Source organism: Thermomyces dupontii (assembly GCF_041956625.1).
Source record: "Thermomyces dupontii strain NRRL 2155 unplaced genomic scaffold VTN31scaffold_1, whole genome shotgun sequence".
Taxonomy (NCBI): domain Eukaryota; kingdom Fungi; phylum Ascomycota; class Eurotiomycetes; order Eurotiales; family Trichocomaceae; genus Thermomyces; species Thermomyces dupontii.
Genome location: NW_027192307.1, coordinates 1 through 13,894, shown reverse-complemented (window position 1 = coordinate 13,894; position 13,894 = coordinate 1). Strand labels below are relative to the sequence as shown.

The window sequence follows — 13,894 nt, the reverse complement described above, 5'->3', positions numbered from 1 at the left end:
ATCATCGACCGAGGTTCTTGGGAGCCTCAGTGGCCGGTCCCTCAGGAGTAACGTAGGCCTGCAGCTTGTCAGTCCACAGAAAAGGAAAACCACAGAAAAGGAAAAAAGAAAGCCAGGAATCTTGCCTTGGTCATCCCGCCATCGACAACAAAGTCGCTACCGTTAACAAAACTGCTCTCATCACTAGCCAAAAACACCGCAGCATGCGCCTGCTCAATGGCCTCGCCAAAACGACCCGTAGGGAAATGGACCTCACGGCGGTACCGTTTGGCTTGGTCATCACCGAGCCAGTCTTGCAGAAGAGGAGTGCTGCATGTATAAGCATGGCCCTCGGCAGTAACAGCAGGATCAGACAGACGTACTTCAAGGGAGCCGGACACAACGCATTGAATCGAAAGCCCTCCTTTGCATGCACAATGGCCAATTCGCGCGTCATCGCTAGCACAGCACCCTTGCTCGCAGTATACGCCAACTGGGGTGTTGCACTTCCCACCAATGCAACAACACTTGCTGTGTTGATAATACTGCCTTTGGTTTTCTTGTGCCGACGCAAACTCAGCACTGCATGCTTCGATCCATACCAGACCCCTTTGACATTGATGTTGTGCGTCAAATCCCAGATATGCTCTGGTGTATCGATTGCATCGGCATCATCAGCGTGCATAATCCCTGCATTGTTGAACATGACATCGGTTCCCCCCCAGCTGTCCTGGTATTCCACCAAAGCTTTGACATCGGACTCCTTTGATACGTCACATTTGAATGTCTCAACACGAACAGCGCCTGGAACAAGTTCCTTGACTTTCGCCAGAGCTTTTGCTAGGGCGGACTCCGAGATGTCAGCCATCAACACGGATGCCCCCTCACGCGTGAACAGGATGCTGGTTTCCAAGCCAATACCACTGTGTCGAGTCAATACTGAATCTCCTTGAAAAAGACTACAGTACTCTTTCTCATACCCTGCGGCGCCCGTTATGATAGCGTTCTTGCCATGAAGTCTTCCTCTTGGTGCAGCCATGTTTGGATTGTAATCGGAAACGTTCACAATGCAAGCAGTGAAGCACGCAATGCTCAATGCTGAATGCTGCGGAGTATTATTATCTTGATGTTGAGAGAGCTAGTATTTCGTTGACGCATCCATGGATTCGGTTCATAAGCCGAGACAGGGGAGGAGTTTCGCAGCTTTGCGGGGCATGCAACGTTAAAACCCCTCTGATAAGCATTTCACGATAACGACGGTAAAATTTCATTTCAAAGCAAGGTTTCAACTTTCGATAGTTACTTGAATTTGACCTTTTAAGATGACCACACTAAGCCATGAATGGAAGGTTATGGTTTCAATTACTGTCAAATTTGTAATCGATAAAGTGCATTTTCGATTTTGAGAATACTCGCCGTTCAGCAACTTATCAAGCTTATCAGCAACGCCTCGGGACAGGTTGACAAATTGGAAGGCTGCTTGGCCGAGTCTGCCACAAAGCAGCTCGTTTCCCACTCGTGTTTACACTTTCACCTAGTGCGATCAGCCTTAGCGTTCTCATTCCTCACCATGCGAGATCACCCCGCGACGGAGGCAACGCCGATAAGGTTAAGCATATGACATAGCCACCATTGATAGCAGCGAAGTCAACTGCTTCATTGTTTCGCAGTGAACGTTGTGTTCGGCTTCGCATTCCACCCCTGGAACTCCCTGAGTGCGCGCAGCAACGATGTCACCGTCAATTGAAGAGCCCACCGCTGTTACACCATCTAACGTCGCTTCTATCCTCGAGCATGACGACAAAGTTAAGCTAGCAGGTATAGATGTAGACGGGATTTTGCGAGGGAAACTCGTCTCCAAAAAGAAATTCCTCTCCATCGTCACTGCAGGTTTTGGTTTCTGCTCCGTGATATTCGGATGGGACATGCATGATCGGACGTACGTTCGCGAGCTGGCCATTAGCAATAAGGAAAACGGGTACCGCGATATCCTCGCCATTCCCGACTTAAGCAGCTTTCGGCGCATCCCGTGGGAAGGAAACGTTCCTTTTTTCCTTGTCAATTTCTTCGATCCAGAATCCAAGGCGCCATTGTCAGTATGTCCGAGGGGCTTGCTGCACTCGGCCGTCCAACGGTTTGAAAGACTCGGATACCGGGCAATGGCTGGTGGTATGTATGGCGCACAAGTTATAGATGAATCGTACTGCTAACTCCTACAGCCGAGTTTGAGTTTTATCACTTTCGCGTCCCTCAATCAGACCCTAATGTCGAGCGTTCCTCCTCGTCGACCGCTCCCTTTTTGAAGAGAAACGCTGCAGAGACTCTGCCTTCGTTAACTGAGGGCATGTTTGGATATAGCCTCACTCGGCCGGTTCATAATCAAGAGTATTACTACGATATTTTTGATACATGCCGCAAGTTCGCGTGCAACATCGAAGGATGGCATACAGAGAGCGGGCCGGGAGTATTTGAGGCGGTATGTTATCGCTGTGATGCCTCGGTTGACTGTGCGATGCGATCGCTTAGCTGACTGTATCAGGCTCTCGAGTTCTGTGAAATCGGGGAGATGGCAGATCGGGCTTGTTTATTCAAGTTGGGTTATCCTCACCATTGGTCTTTCAAAAGCTTACAATGCAATAGGTACGTTGTGAAGTCGATCGCTAGTAAGTTCGGGATTACACCCACATTCATGGCCAAACCTCGTGAGGGCCTTCCCGGCAACAGTGGGCACATGCACATATCGCTCGCTTCGGAGGATGGCAAGAATCTATTCTTCCGCGATACCCCCGACCCATCACCGCCGTTTCCTGAGGTGACATACTTGTCCGACATCGGACGACACTTCCTCGCTGGAGTCTTGGTTGGTTTGCCTGATATGATGCCTCTGTTTGCTCCAACCATCAACTCCTACAAGCGGCTCGTGGAGAATTTTTGGGCTCCGGTCACGGTATCATGGGGGCTGGAGCATCGCACGGCCTCAATCCGGCTGATCTGCCCACCAACGTCCAGTCCTAAAGCCACCCGCTTGGAAGTGCGTGTTCCCGGTGCAGATGTCAACACCCACTACACCCTGGCTGCGATCCTTGCGTTGGGTTTGTATGGCGTTGAAAACAAGCTTGATATTCCAGTTCCTCCCCTTGGCAAGGGCGAGAACATGGGCAATGTCAATGACAAGGGAGAGCGTTTGGCAAAGACTCTCGCCGAAGCGAATGCTCGTTTTTCTCGTCCCGAAAGCATTGCACGGAAAGTGTTCGGAGATGAATTCGTTGATCATTTCAGCGGCACTAGGGAGCATGAGCTGGCGTTGTGGCAGGAAGCGGTTACCGATTGGTCGGTTCCTTTTCTTGTGTACCTTTTCTGCGAACAGAGCACGGTTTTGCTAACAGTATCTTCGCTAAATAGGGAAGTGAGGCGGTACATCGAGACAGTGTGACTCATTATTAGAATTGTTTGTAACTTAGTGTTTTTTTTTTTTTTTTTTTATTCCTCGGCGATGGCACATGTGGCGCAGGATGGAGATAGATGCTGGAGGAAGACGATCGTGTTCAATAGGCTTCACCCATCCATGACTGCAATCCATCTGTTCTAGACATGTTAAAATGGTACAACTAGGATCATGGCATTATGAGGTCGAACAATCCCACTAATTTGGTGTCACGGCGACCTCGATGGACCAAACCACTAAAACGTGTTGTACATAGGTAGTATCATGCTTTCTCTCGATTGCAACAGACGTGAAAGACGTATTTGGTGCACGCTTTCAAGCACTCTCATCATTGATGACCGCGAGTCCGATGCAGTGCAATTGATAGGTAGGTATTCAATAACCTGGATCAAATTCCACCCAAAGTTACCTCACTTAACTGATGTACCTAGTACTTACCGTACTTTCCATAATGAATCGTCTTGACTTGACTTTCTAATGTCCTACCTAACCAAATGCGAAACTCAGTAAGTCGCCGAAATACTCCGGTGGAGGATATCCAAGGTAGATATGCGATAAATTCATACGGAGGACATCGCAGGTCGTTTGGACAACCGTCACATTTGACTCTGGGCCCCACGCGGATGATGTGGGTTCTCGAGAACAAATTGAGTGTTGGACTGTTGCTAAGCCAACCGTCCGCAGTCTTGACGAGAACACAGAAAAAGCATGAACACAAGTACAGCGTACTGTACTCATGCAGAGGACACGAATCAAGTCCTTACTCAAGCTAAGACAATAGTTACCAGAACTCGAGAACAAGGTCCCTGGATTTGATTGATCGATCTGATCAGCCGCGAGCTCAGTTCGGCGCAAGTGGAGCTTCATCCGATCTCGCTGAAGGCTGAGGCGCGACCACGGAGTATTCCCGACGGTCCCAAGCTTCAACATGTGGGGAAGACAATGAATTTCTCACGATCTTGATTGTGGATGTTTTCCGTTCCCCGGACGAGGAGGGGGCGGAGCCCTCTCCTGTCCCATTCCTCCATACTCCTTCGACGCGGGAAGATTGGAATCCTTCCATTCTCCCCCTGTTCCAGAAGACTCTCTAGAGCCACTTCCTCAACGTCCTGAATTAGGTGCAGAACCACCGCAGCCACATCCTCAGAATCTCGGAACCAGATATTCCACGATCCCTTACCTAACCGGACAATGGCTCCCCGCAACCCGCCTTTCCGCGCCGAACATATCGGTTCCCTTCTCCGAACGGAGACTCTTTTGCAAAAACGCGAGGAGGTCCGTGAAGGGAAGGCACCCAAATCGGAGCTGACTGCTGTTGAAGACAAGGACATCGAAGAAATTGTGAAGACACAGCTTGAATTGGGCTTCCCGGCCGTGACTGATGGCGAGTACCGTCGACACAGTATGCAACAACCCCTGTCTTTGTATCTAGTATTGATCGTAAACTGATTGTGCAAGTGTTCTGGGGTTCCTTCTTCCCCAATCTCAAGGGCTTCACAAAAATCATGCACCCCCCTGCAGATATGTTCCGGCCCTATATGCCGGATGTCGCGGCTTTCATCGAAGAAAAGGTCGAGCCGGGGGAGACAGTCGTGTGCACAGGGAAAATCAAGCATGTGGGAAGCAGCTACGTCGATGATTTCAAATTCGTTGCTCGTCTTTTGAAACCGGAGGAGGTGAAAAATATCAAGGTGACACTTCCTGCGCCAAACTGGTATCATATGCGATACAAGGAAGGCGTTGCCTATTCCAAAGATGCCTACAACTCGGATGAAGAGTATTTCGCCGATGTTGCGAAAGCCTATCAAGAAGAATTGCGCATTCTATACGAGGCGGGCTGCCGGAATGTGCAATTTGATGATCCAAACTTGGCCTGTACGCCCACCCCATTGCTCTTAGATGGACATTATTTTTCTGACGGACGCAGATTTCTGCTCTGAGAAGATGATTGCGGGCTGGGCGGCAGATCCACTCAACAAGGGCACTCCTGAAGATCTCTTGGACAAGTACATCAAATTGTACAATGACTGTATCTCGAAGCGTCCAGAGGACATGCATGTTGGCGTGCACCTCTGCCGTGGCAACTTTCATAAATCCAAACACTTCTCCGAAGGTGGCTATGACCGCATCGCAGTGAAACTCTTCCGTGAATTGAACGTCGACACATATTACCTGGAATACGACACCGAACGAGCAGGGACGTTCGATCCCCTGAAGCACTTGCCGACGAACAAGAATGTCATTCTGGGTGTGGTCACGAGCAAATTTGACCCGTTGGAGGATAAGGAGGAGATGAAGAAACGCATCCATTCAGCAGCAGAACTGATCGCTGCCGGCAACGGGATCTCGGTGCAGGAAGCATTGAACCAGTGCGGAGTCAGCCCACAATGTGGCTTTGCTAGCCATCATGGCGGCAATGCTATTTCCCGAGAGGGAATGTTTAATAAGTTGAGGCTGGTTCGTCAGATTGCTAATGAGATTTGGCCGGGTGAACTGTAGTTTCTTTTCTCTTTTCTTTTGTTTGTTTGCAATGGAGGTCTTTCAACAAGCATCAGGCGGGAAGATTCAACACGACGTGATGACCTTTTGCATTGATGTACTTAATGATGCATTCCATGTGGATTAGGAAGTCCTGAATTGACATACATACATTGAGCTTGATCTCTGTAAAAGCATCACTGTGCAGACGTGAAGGTACTAGACGCCAGTCATAGAGGAGATAACCAGAGTATCCGCCGTTTTGAAGATTGCACAGCAGTGGAATTGGATCTGCCGGAACTGGAATCGGACCCGGACCTAGGGCTGCTGTTCATGAAAAACATGCAACCCTAAATCTGCATGGTCGGCACCAACCGGCAAGCCGGCATTGTAGTTACCGTACTGCGTAAACCTGATAACATTACGTCATGTCCCGGATGTACAGGCACAGGACATCGAGCAAAAGGCCGATACACACTAGTAACTTTCAGGTTTATTAGTAGACACGTGTTGTTCCATAGTTATTTCTACCTTGGCAAACTTGCCGTGAAACTTTACGTCATAACCAAGTCATATCATCAACCATCGATCGATTCCGAGTTGATGCACGAACAAGTGCGAGGACTTGTATCTACTACGTAGGTAGTTGGCGCATCATATATGATAGCGAGCGTCCTCACAGTTGTTTTGTCATGACTGAATAGCACGCAGCTCCAATTTTGCACAACACCCTGGCAGTTTCCTCGATATTCTGCAAGAGGAACAATTAAACTGACAGCCAGAAATTGGAAGTGTCAGGGGAAAGGAAAATGCTTGTCCAGGGAGAAGAGATTGAAACGGGCTACTGCTTCGAGCGCCGAGCTTCGGCGTTCAAAACGGAGGCTGTTCGGCATCATGCGAAATACAGCACCTGGGCAGGACCGCCATTACAGGTGAAGAAGTCGAATGATTGGATGCGATTCTGAACAGTGCTAACACATTATCCTCAGACTCTGTTCGCTGGCATAGCAATGGGATCTTGCGGTGACTCTACGTCCGTGGTAGCGATCGCCGTCCGCGATACCACGTACTTAGTCGATTTCATCGAGCATCGTTTCCCCTCTAGGGCTTCAGAGAAGGAAGTTCATCAGGAAATCCAAGACTTCATCATCAAACAGCTCCAGGAATACAGCGACTCTCATATGGAAAAATTCATTGGTCTCGGCATGCCATCAATCATCACCGAGCGTTGCCCTCATCTCGCTCGCCGTCTCTGGGCTGAACTCGATATAGTTCCTATCGTTGTCCAGCAGCAAGAACCTGTCCGGGGCTCACGACAGACAACGTGGGAGTCCAAAAGTGTCGATGAAATAGCGGAGTCTATGGCCCGGAAGTGCATCGTGTGAGTGTCGGCCGGATCACAATGGGCATGATAAAAATCGGTGCTAACTGGCCCAGGTTCTTCGGACCTAACAACACACCCTTACTGCAGGTTGGATATCGGGGCCTAGTTGAAGTAGATGCAGCTATGCACATTTCCATAACAGAGTTAGAAGACTACGAGAAGAGCGTGGATGAGAGAACGTGGGCAGCGGTAAAATACTTTACGTCCGACCTTACGAAACGAAAAGTACGAATCGCTTTCTTCAGTGCCACGCCTCAGGGTGGTGGTGTCGCACTCATGAGGCACGCGCTTGTTCGCTTCGGTGCCGTTATGGGATTAGATATCAAATGGTAAGGTGATGTTGGATGTCGCCAGAGGCGCAGTGGGGTTAACTGGTCAGGTACGTTCCTAAACCACGACCCGGTGTCTTCCGTATCACCAAGACAAACCACAACATTCTCCAGGGTGTTTCCCACCCAAGCGAACGTTTCACCGAAGAGCACCAGAGAACCGTTACGGATTGGATTGAGGACAACAGCAAAAGATATTGGACTTCAAATGGGGGTCCACTGTTGGCCCCGGAAGACGGAGGTGCTGATATCGTCGTCATCGACGATCCTCAGATGCCAGGATTGATTCCAATAGCCAAGCATTATGCCCCGGACCGACCTGTTATATTCCGCAGTCATATTCAGATACGGAGTGACCTTGTTGGGACGCCGGGCACACCCCAGGCTCAGGCTTGGGATTGGCTTTGGGATCGTATCAGACTCGCGGATATGTTTATCAGCCACCCAATATCAGCGTTTGTCCCAGGGAATGTGCCCCAGGAAATGGTGGGATATATTCCAGCTTCGACAGATTGGTGTGTCTCGACCCACGATGATAATGACAGGTTTTGACTGACCAACTCATCATTAGGCTGGATGGTCTGAATAAGAACATGCGCGATTGGGATGTGGCGTACTATGGGCGCGTATTCAATATGACCTGCAGGAATAATCGAATGGTCACGATAGACCATCCCGACGGTATGGGGACCGCACTTCTCCAAAAGTACCTCTGTTGATCAGGCTGTACAGATCAGTATATAGCTCAAATATCCCGGTTTGACCCATCAAAAGGACATGTTCACGCTCTAGAGTCATATGCAAAATTCTATGACCTCTTGATGAACGACTCAAAAGTGACAACAATACCAAAACTCCTGCTATGTGGCACTGGTTCGATAGACGACCCAGACGGAAGCCTTATATACGACGCCGTCAACCAGTATATTAACGACAAATTGCCAAACCTCAAGAACCATATCTGCGTTGCAGCAGTCGGACCAACAGATCAGGTTCTCAACGCATTGCTCTCCAAGGCCAGAATCGTCTTGCAGTTGTCAACGTACGAAGGATTCGAGGTGAAGGTATCCGAGGCCATTCATAAGGGCAAACCTGTGATTGTCACAATGGCAGGAGGTATTCCACTGCAGGTCATCGACGGATATAATGGGTTCATCGTCGATGTCGGCGACACCGATGCTGTGGCCCGTGATCTACACAGTCTATGGACCGACACTGAGTTGTACGATCGCATGAGTCAGAGGGCTCTTACCAGTGTCAGCGATGAAGTTAGCACGGTCGGAAATACTCTGTCCTGGTTGTACCTTGCGTCAGAATTGACAAAGGGCAATCGGATCAAACCCAATGGAAGATGGATAAATGACTTGGCGCGGGAAACAGCAGGACAGCCATACGAGAAAGGAGAGAACCGGCTGAAACGGGAGGTCGAAGTCCCCAAGATGCGTGGTTGACAGATACCAACTGTGAAGTCATATCTACGGAACACAACATCAGTCCGGTACATAATAATCACTACTGCCTGTCCTTGGTTAGGAGGCTAGCAATGAGAATCATTTTTGTGGTATTACCAAGTTGCTTGAGTAGAAACCACCGAGTGCTGTCAAACATGACGTAGTGAAAATAAGCCAGCCGGCATCGAATAGGTATGAGTGTCGGATCAGTTATTGTCGAGTCTACTCTCACGGGATGCCCTCGGCAAGTGCACCGACATCTATAGTCAAGCGCATTACCTACTATCACACATAAGCTATAGGTAACTCAAAACCGAGAACGACTGTCAATACTTATCGATTATAAACCGCACAAGGACAATACCTACCAGTAGGATTCACTGAAAGAGCCTCTGCGGAGGCAGCAGTAACCATCCATCTCCATGAGACATTCAAGCTTCTGCTCCAAGCCGAAGGAAGGAGAAGAGGAGGTTGAGTATTGGAAACGGTAAATTGAACTTGTCACTGCCAATTGTTGACATTGCTATTAAGCTTAGAAGTAACGGTGAACTTCTCCCGAAGGGAATCGAGTGTACCAGAGAATGGAATTGACTCGATAAGTCTATTAGTATACCTCTCTGATACCTATCTATCAGAAAGCTGAATTCTGAACACGTTACTTGGTCGACAAACGAGCTCATGAGATAGTACTATCAAATTATCAAACCTAAGGTGACGAGACCACGAAATATTCAGTTATGCGTCTTCAGAATGATGCCGGAAGATGACAGGGCTGTCACAATGGACCAGTCCGACAGGCTTCTGCCACCCAAACCCGACACTCAGGCATATTGGATGGATCCAATTTGTCAAGCTCGCTTGTTCGGTCCGTTAACTGAGTTTGGGATGACGCCTTGGTCATTGGTACCGATCGGATAGGACATTACCCAAGAGATCCAGATGATGCCAAGGGCTCGGATACTGCACGTCATGGATCGCGTTCCGCACTGTCGGCTCTCGATCCGGATCCTTTGGGTCGCCCAATGTTCGACGGGCTTGAGCAATCCGATCCCATCAATCAGATCCATCCGATCGGATCGGTTCAGCCCGCTCGGGCCGTCGAGGTTCCGTCCTTGGCGGCTAGAGAGTCTTGCAGGGTCGTTGTCTTTTTCTCCTTGTCACAGCACTTCATAAAGTCAACGCACTCGAGCTCATACTCTCTACTTATGTATGTCATTCTTGCCAATTACTTTATTGTTTTTTTTTATTGCAACAGGTGAACTTGCCGACGACAATAGTGCATCGACTGCACCTTGGCTGCAACTCCCGGTCGAAGATCTCACGGGTAGGCTCTAACCGAAGTACATAGTAGTACGAATGGTACACGAACAGATAGCAGAGACAGGATACAAGAATCTGATCAAATCTCGTTGTCCAAAACACACCGATAACTAATCTGTTGCCCCTGGATGTCCGTCCAATGCAAAGGCAACCCGTCCCTGGACGGAGTGGAACGGACCGCGAGATGCTGAGCCAACACTAACCCGCTTAAAAAATCCTATGAAGATTTGATCACAGTCTACCCTTTATTGATTGGAAATCACCACTTTGAGGGTCGTTCTACGAGTTCACGCATCCTAACTGTGACTTCGGGGAGTGGCCCTTACCAGAAGGACCTTGTCGGACTGCTAGGAGCTGGGAGGAAGGCTAAAAAGGAATGAACTAAATGAGAACACTAGCTAGGCCTAATCTCCTATTTACATGCAACTCGGAGCTCTCTATGTGCTGGAGATGGAGCCGGCTGAGTGCTGGACGTATACTCCATATAGCTACGAGACAGCTCCGAGGTAAGTTAGTCCGGAGCAACTCTGAGGAACACACCGCTCTGGCTGACAGACCTGCGGAACTCCAATGCGACCTGCGTACAACTACTCGGACATAGCTTTGACAATTGCAATATCCATAGTATTGGCCTGGGAAATTGGGGAGTAGGGTGTGTGATCCCGTCCCCTGAGAAATCGATCACAGTACAAAGCGCAGTCATTACCTAGTAGCTAGATAGTACTTGGTAATCCATCCAATTGTCAGGTTGTTCAGAGCATAAGCTTGAAATCAGGGTGGCGGTCATCGTAGTGTCCGGAATATTTCTCATATTTCCCCATGCGTTTGTCCCGATTGATTTTTGCGCAGTATAGGACGTTCGATAAAATCCTATCTCTTGTAAATGTTCTAATTGTCTCAAACATAGCTCATGGTAACTTACAAGAACCATGCTACAACCAGAAGGCCGAGAACTACAGTATGACCTCGGCGAAATAGCGGTTTGTCTCTGGCAGGATAGATAAACGCTAGTGTGGTCGTCAGTTAGGTACATTCAGGATCCATGTTACTGCCGAGAATGGGATACACGTACTTGCAACGAACCCACTACAGTTTGCAATCGCAAGCTGCATGGCCGAAGTTGTCGCACGCTTGTAATGGCCCGCGGAGTTATTGGAGTTCCAAACAAGGATACAGGGAACACTGGAATACATTCCCGCAGCCATCAGGAAGGTCATGCCATATCGGATTCGAGGCGCAGTGATATTTGCAATAGCCGCATAGCCGGCAATTGCGAACGGGAGCGTAACCAGCATCATGACACCGCGGAGGCGAATGCGGTCAGATACAATGGCAACAATGACTTGACACCGTCTCAGTTGGTTGGTTCCCACTTATCAGCATGACAGAATACCTATAAAGATGGCAGCCACTGCATATGGAATCACAGACCAGAGCTGCGCTTCATTGGGATTGGAAGGCAGGCCGGTTTCATTGATGATGGTTGGAAGCTGATATTGGTCAAATAAACTGCCACTTGTAGCTTTCAGCCATTCTGGTACTTACAAAGAGGCCAAAGGAGTATAAGCCGACAAGGATGCTAAAATAGGCAAGAGCAGAGAGCCACATCCGAAGGTCTCTAATGCCGCGAAATACCTCTGACATCTTGAAGCTTTCACCTGCAACGCTGTTGCCATTAGAAAGGTACTATTGCTCTGCGGAGAGCAAAACTCACTCTCCTGCATTATGTGGATGATCAAGGCGCACGCGTTGAATTGCGACCCGTCGTTCTTCGGGCGTCAAGTAGCTGGCACTCTCAAGGCTATTCGGCAGGGCAATGCCAGCAACAGTGCCGCAAACCACTGTCTATGCCACTCAGAGAATCGTATTGGATCGAAAGCGTATGTACGTACCAATAGGCCTTCTATAATGAAAATCCAACGCCAACCTTCCAGACCTCCTCGGGGTCCTATTTCGACCAATCCGCGTGCAAGGAGTCCTACCAGGTCAGGATATTTTCAGCATCTTTTTCGAAAGCTTACCTCCGAATGCACCAGACAAAGAGGTAGCGGTGTAAAATACTCCAATTCGCACAGCTAAATCAGACCGGGCATAGAACCAAGACAAATAGAGCACCTATCCATCTGGACATTAGATAATCGCCATGATACACCAAACCACACACGAACCATGCCTGGCAACAGTCCGCCTTCTGCGAAGCCCAGGAGAGCTCGCACCGCGACAAAACTCGCGAAAGTTTTCACAAAGCCGAGACAACCGGTAATGATACCCCATAGAACCGTCAAGAAAGGCAGCCATAATCGCGGTGACGCTTTCTTCAGTACAAGGTTACTTGGAAGTTCGCTTAACGCGCATTAGTTCAGCCCCAGTGACAGCAAAACAATAACAAACCTGCAGATATAGAATAGATAGAACACTGTCAAGCCGATATCGTACTGATGGTCGGTGATTCGGATATCTTTCTCCAGACCAACTATCTTTGCATTTCCAACATTTGTGCGATCGAGAAAGGAGCACAGGAAGAGCAATGTGAGGATTGGGAGAACACTGGACAGATAAGTGAGGGTACTTAAGGATAGAAACACTCATACTCAATCACCTACCGAATATCTGTCTTTAATAATGCCTTCCGAACCAAGACGGGATCTTGATCATCGACGATTTGCGAGGAAGGTTGCTCAACATCGAGCTTTTCAGTCAGGGACATTGTGACTGGTGCTCAAGGGCGTCATGCAAACATTGCAAGTAATAATATCTGTTTTCTATTGAGATCTGAAGCGAGAAGCGAAGAATCAATGGATATACTAGTATGCTAAAGGTCATGAAGTCATGAACAGAGGTCAAGAACGGGCTTATCGAAACTGAACGAAAGTCGAGCGCATAATACTACGTAGTAGTACCAGCCCTAGCATGTACCGAGGAGGCCAATAATCTAAGCATCATTTGGCAATTTGGGCTGGCTGAAGCAGGGTAAGGTCCAGTCTGGACTGACCCCGAGCATTCCATCCGGCCAATGATTAGCATTGATTACTGTACTACGTACCTGTACAGGGCTCATTCTGCATGGTTGCATGTTCCTTCACAGAACAATATACGGAGTACTTCGGAGTAGGCATATGTACTAGGTGCTGTTTGCTCCCTTGCTCCCAGTTCCTCAATGGCAGGGTTACATTTGGTTGGCTTCTACTCCGTACTCCGTACATATGCTCAGCGAAGCACCCCAGTCCCCACTTCCCCAGGCTTGGCAAGCTTGGCGGACGCTCTTGGCAAGGATTCTATAATGGCACGTGATTGGAATGATCACGTGATCAGACTCGGAGCCAGATCGGTCCGGGCAAGTGCCTCGGCAGCCCGCTAGCGCGCCCCTGTTCTGCGTCGCATGCTGTTCGGTCAGCCCTCATGCGGCCTTCGGACTCTTTCATTCACTTCGTTTCAAGGCAATCTAGGGCAAGCCGCAAACATATGGACAAAAAAAGCTGACCTTGTCTGTACCTCTGCTTTCTTGTCT

The 13,894-nt window shown here is 48.9% G+C and overlaps 5 protein-coding genes across 5 annotated transcripts; 3 read left to right on the top strand and 2 right to left on the bottom strand.

The window, feature by feature from the left end:
- Position 1: 1 nt before the first annotated feature.
- VTN31DRAFT_5 (uncharacterized protein) lies at positions 2-1,018 on the bottom strand (the record flags this gene model as incomplete). Its single annotated transcript, XM_069405449.1, has 4 exons — positions 2-58; positions 126-309; positions 363-902; positions 960-1,018. The coding sequence occupies 4 exons, from the start codon at positions 1,016-1,018 to the stop codon at positions 2-4; spliced, it is 840 nt and encodes a 279-aa protein (XP_069262861.1).
- Positions 1,019-1,904: 886 nt separating this feature from the next.
- On the top strand, positions 1,905-3,412 carry VTN31DRAFT_4 (uncharacterized protein; the record flags this gene model as incomplete). The annotated part of the gene is made up of 5 exons (XM_069404338.1): positions 1,905-2,148; positions 2,199-2,455; positions 2,519-2,571; positions 2,620-3,309; positions 3,382-3,412. The coding sequence occupies 5 exons, from the start codon at positions 1,905-1,907 to the stop codon at positions 3,410-3,412; spliced, it is 1,275 nt and encodes a 424-aa protein (XP_069262860.1).
- A 1,203-nt stretch (positions 3,413-4,615) lies between these two features.
- On the top strand, positions 4,616-5,923 carry VTN31DRAFT_3 (uncharacterized protein; the record flags this gene model as incomplete). Its single annotated transcript, XM_069403229.1, has 3 exons — positions 4,616-4,826; positions 4,883-5,299; positions 5,352-5,923. 3 exons carry the CDS (start codon positions 4,616-4,618, stop codon positions 5,921-5,923), a joined length of 1,200 nt encoding a protein of 399 aa, XP_069262859.1.
- A 788-nt stretch (positions 5,924-6,711) lies between these two features.
- On the top strand, positions 6,712-9,066 carry VTN31DRAFT_2 (uncharacterized protein; the record flags this gene model as incomplete). The annotated part of the gene is made up of 6 exons (XM_069402118.1): positions 6,712-6,834; positions 6,892-7,283; positions 7,340-7,615; positions 7,666-8,130; positions 8,187-8,296; positions 8,348-9,066. The coding sequence occupies 6 exons, from the start codon at positions 6,712-6,714 to the stop codon at positions 9,064-9,066; spliced, it is 2,085 nt and encodes a 694-aa protein (XP_069262858.1).
- Positions 9,067-11,138: 2,072 nt separating this feature from the next.
- On the bottom strand, positions 11,139-13,093 carry VTN31DRAFT_1 (uncharacterized protein; the record flags this gene model as incomplete). The annotated part of the gene is made up of 11 exons (XM_069401007.1): positions 11,139-11,256; positions 11,309-11,393; positions 11,459-11,728; positions 11,780-11,876; positions 11,932-12,052; positions 12,101-12,231; positions 12,279-12,364; positions 12,408-12,501; positions 12,555-12,729; positions 12,778-12,933; positions 12,990-13,093. The coding sequence occupies 11 exons, from the start codon at positions 13,091-13,093 to the stop codon at positions 11,139-11,141; spliced, it is 1,437 nt and encodes a 478-aa protein (XP_069262857.1).
- Positions 13,094-13,894: the final 801 nt, after the last annotated feature.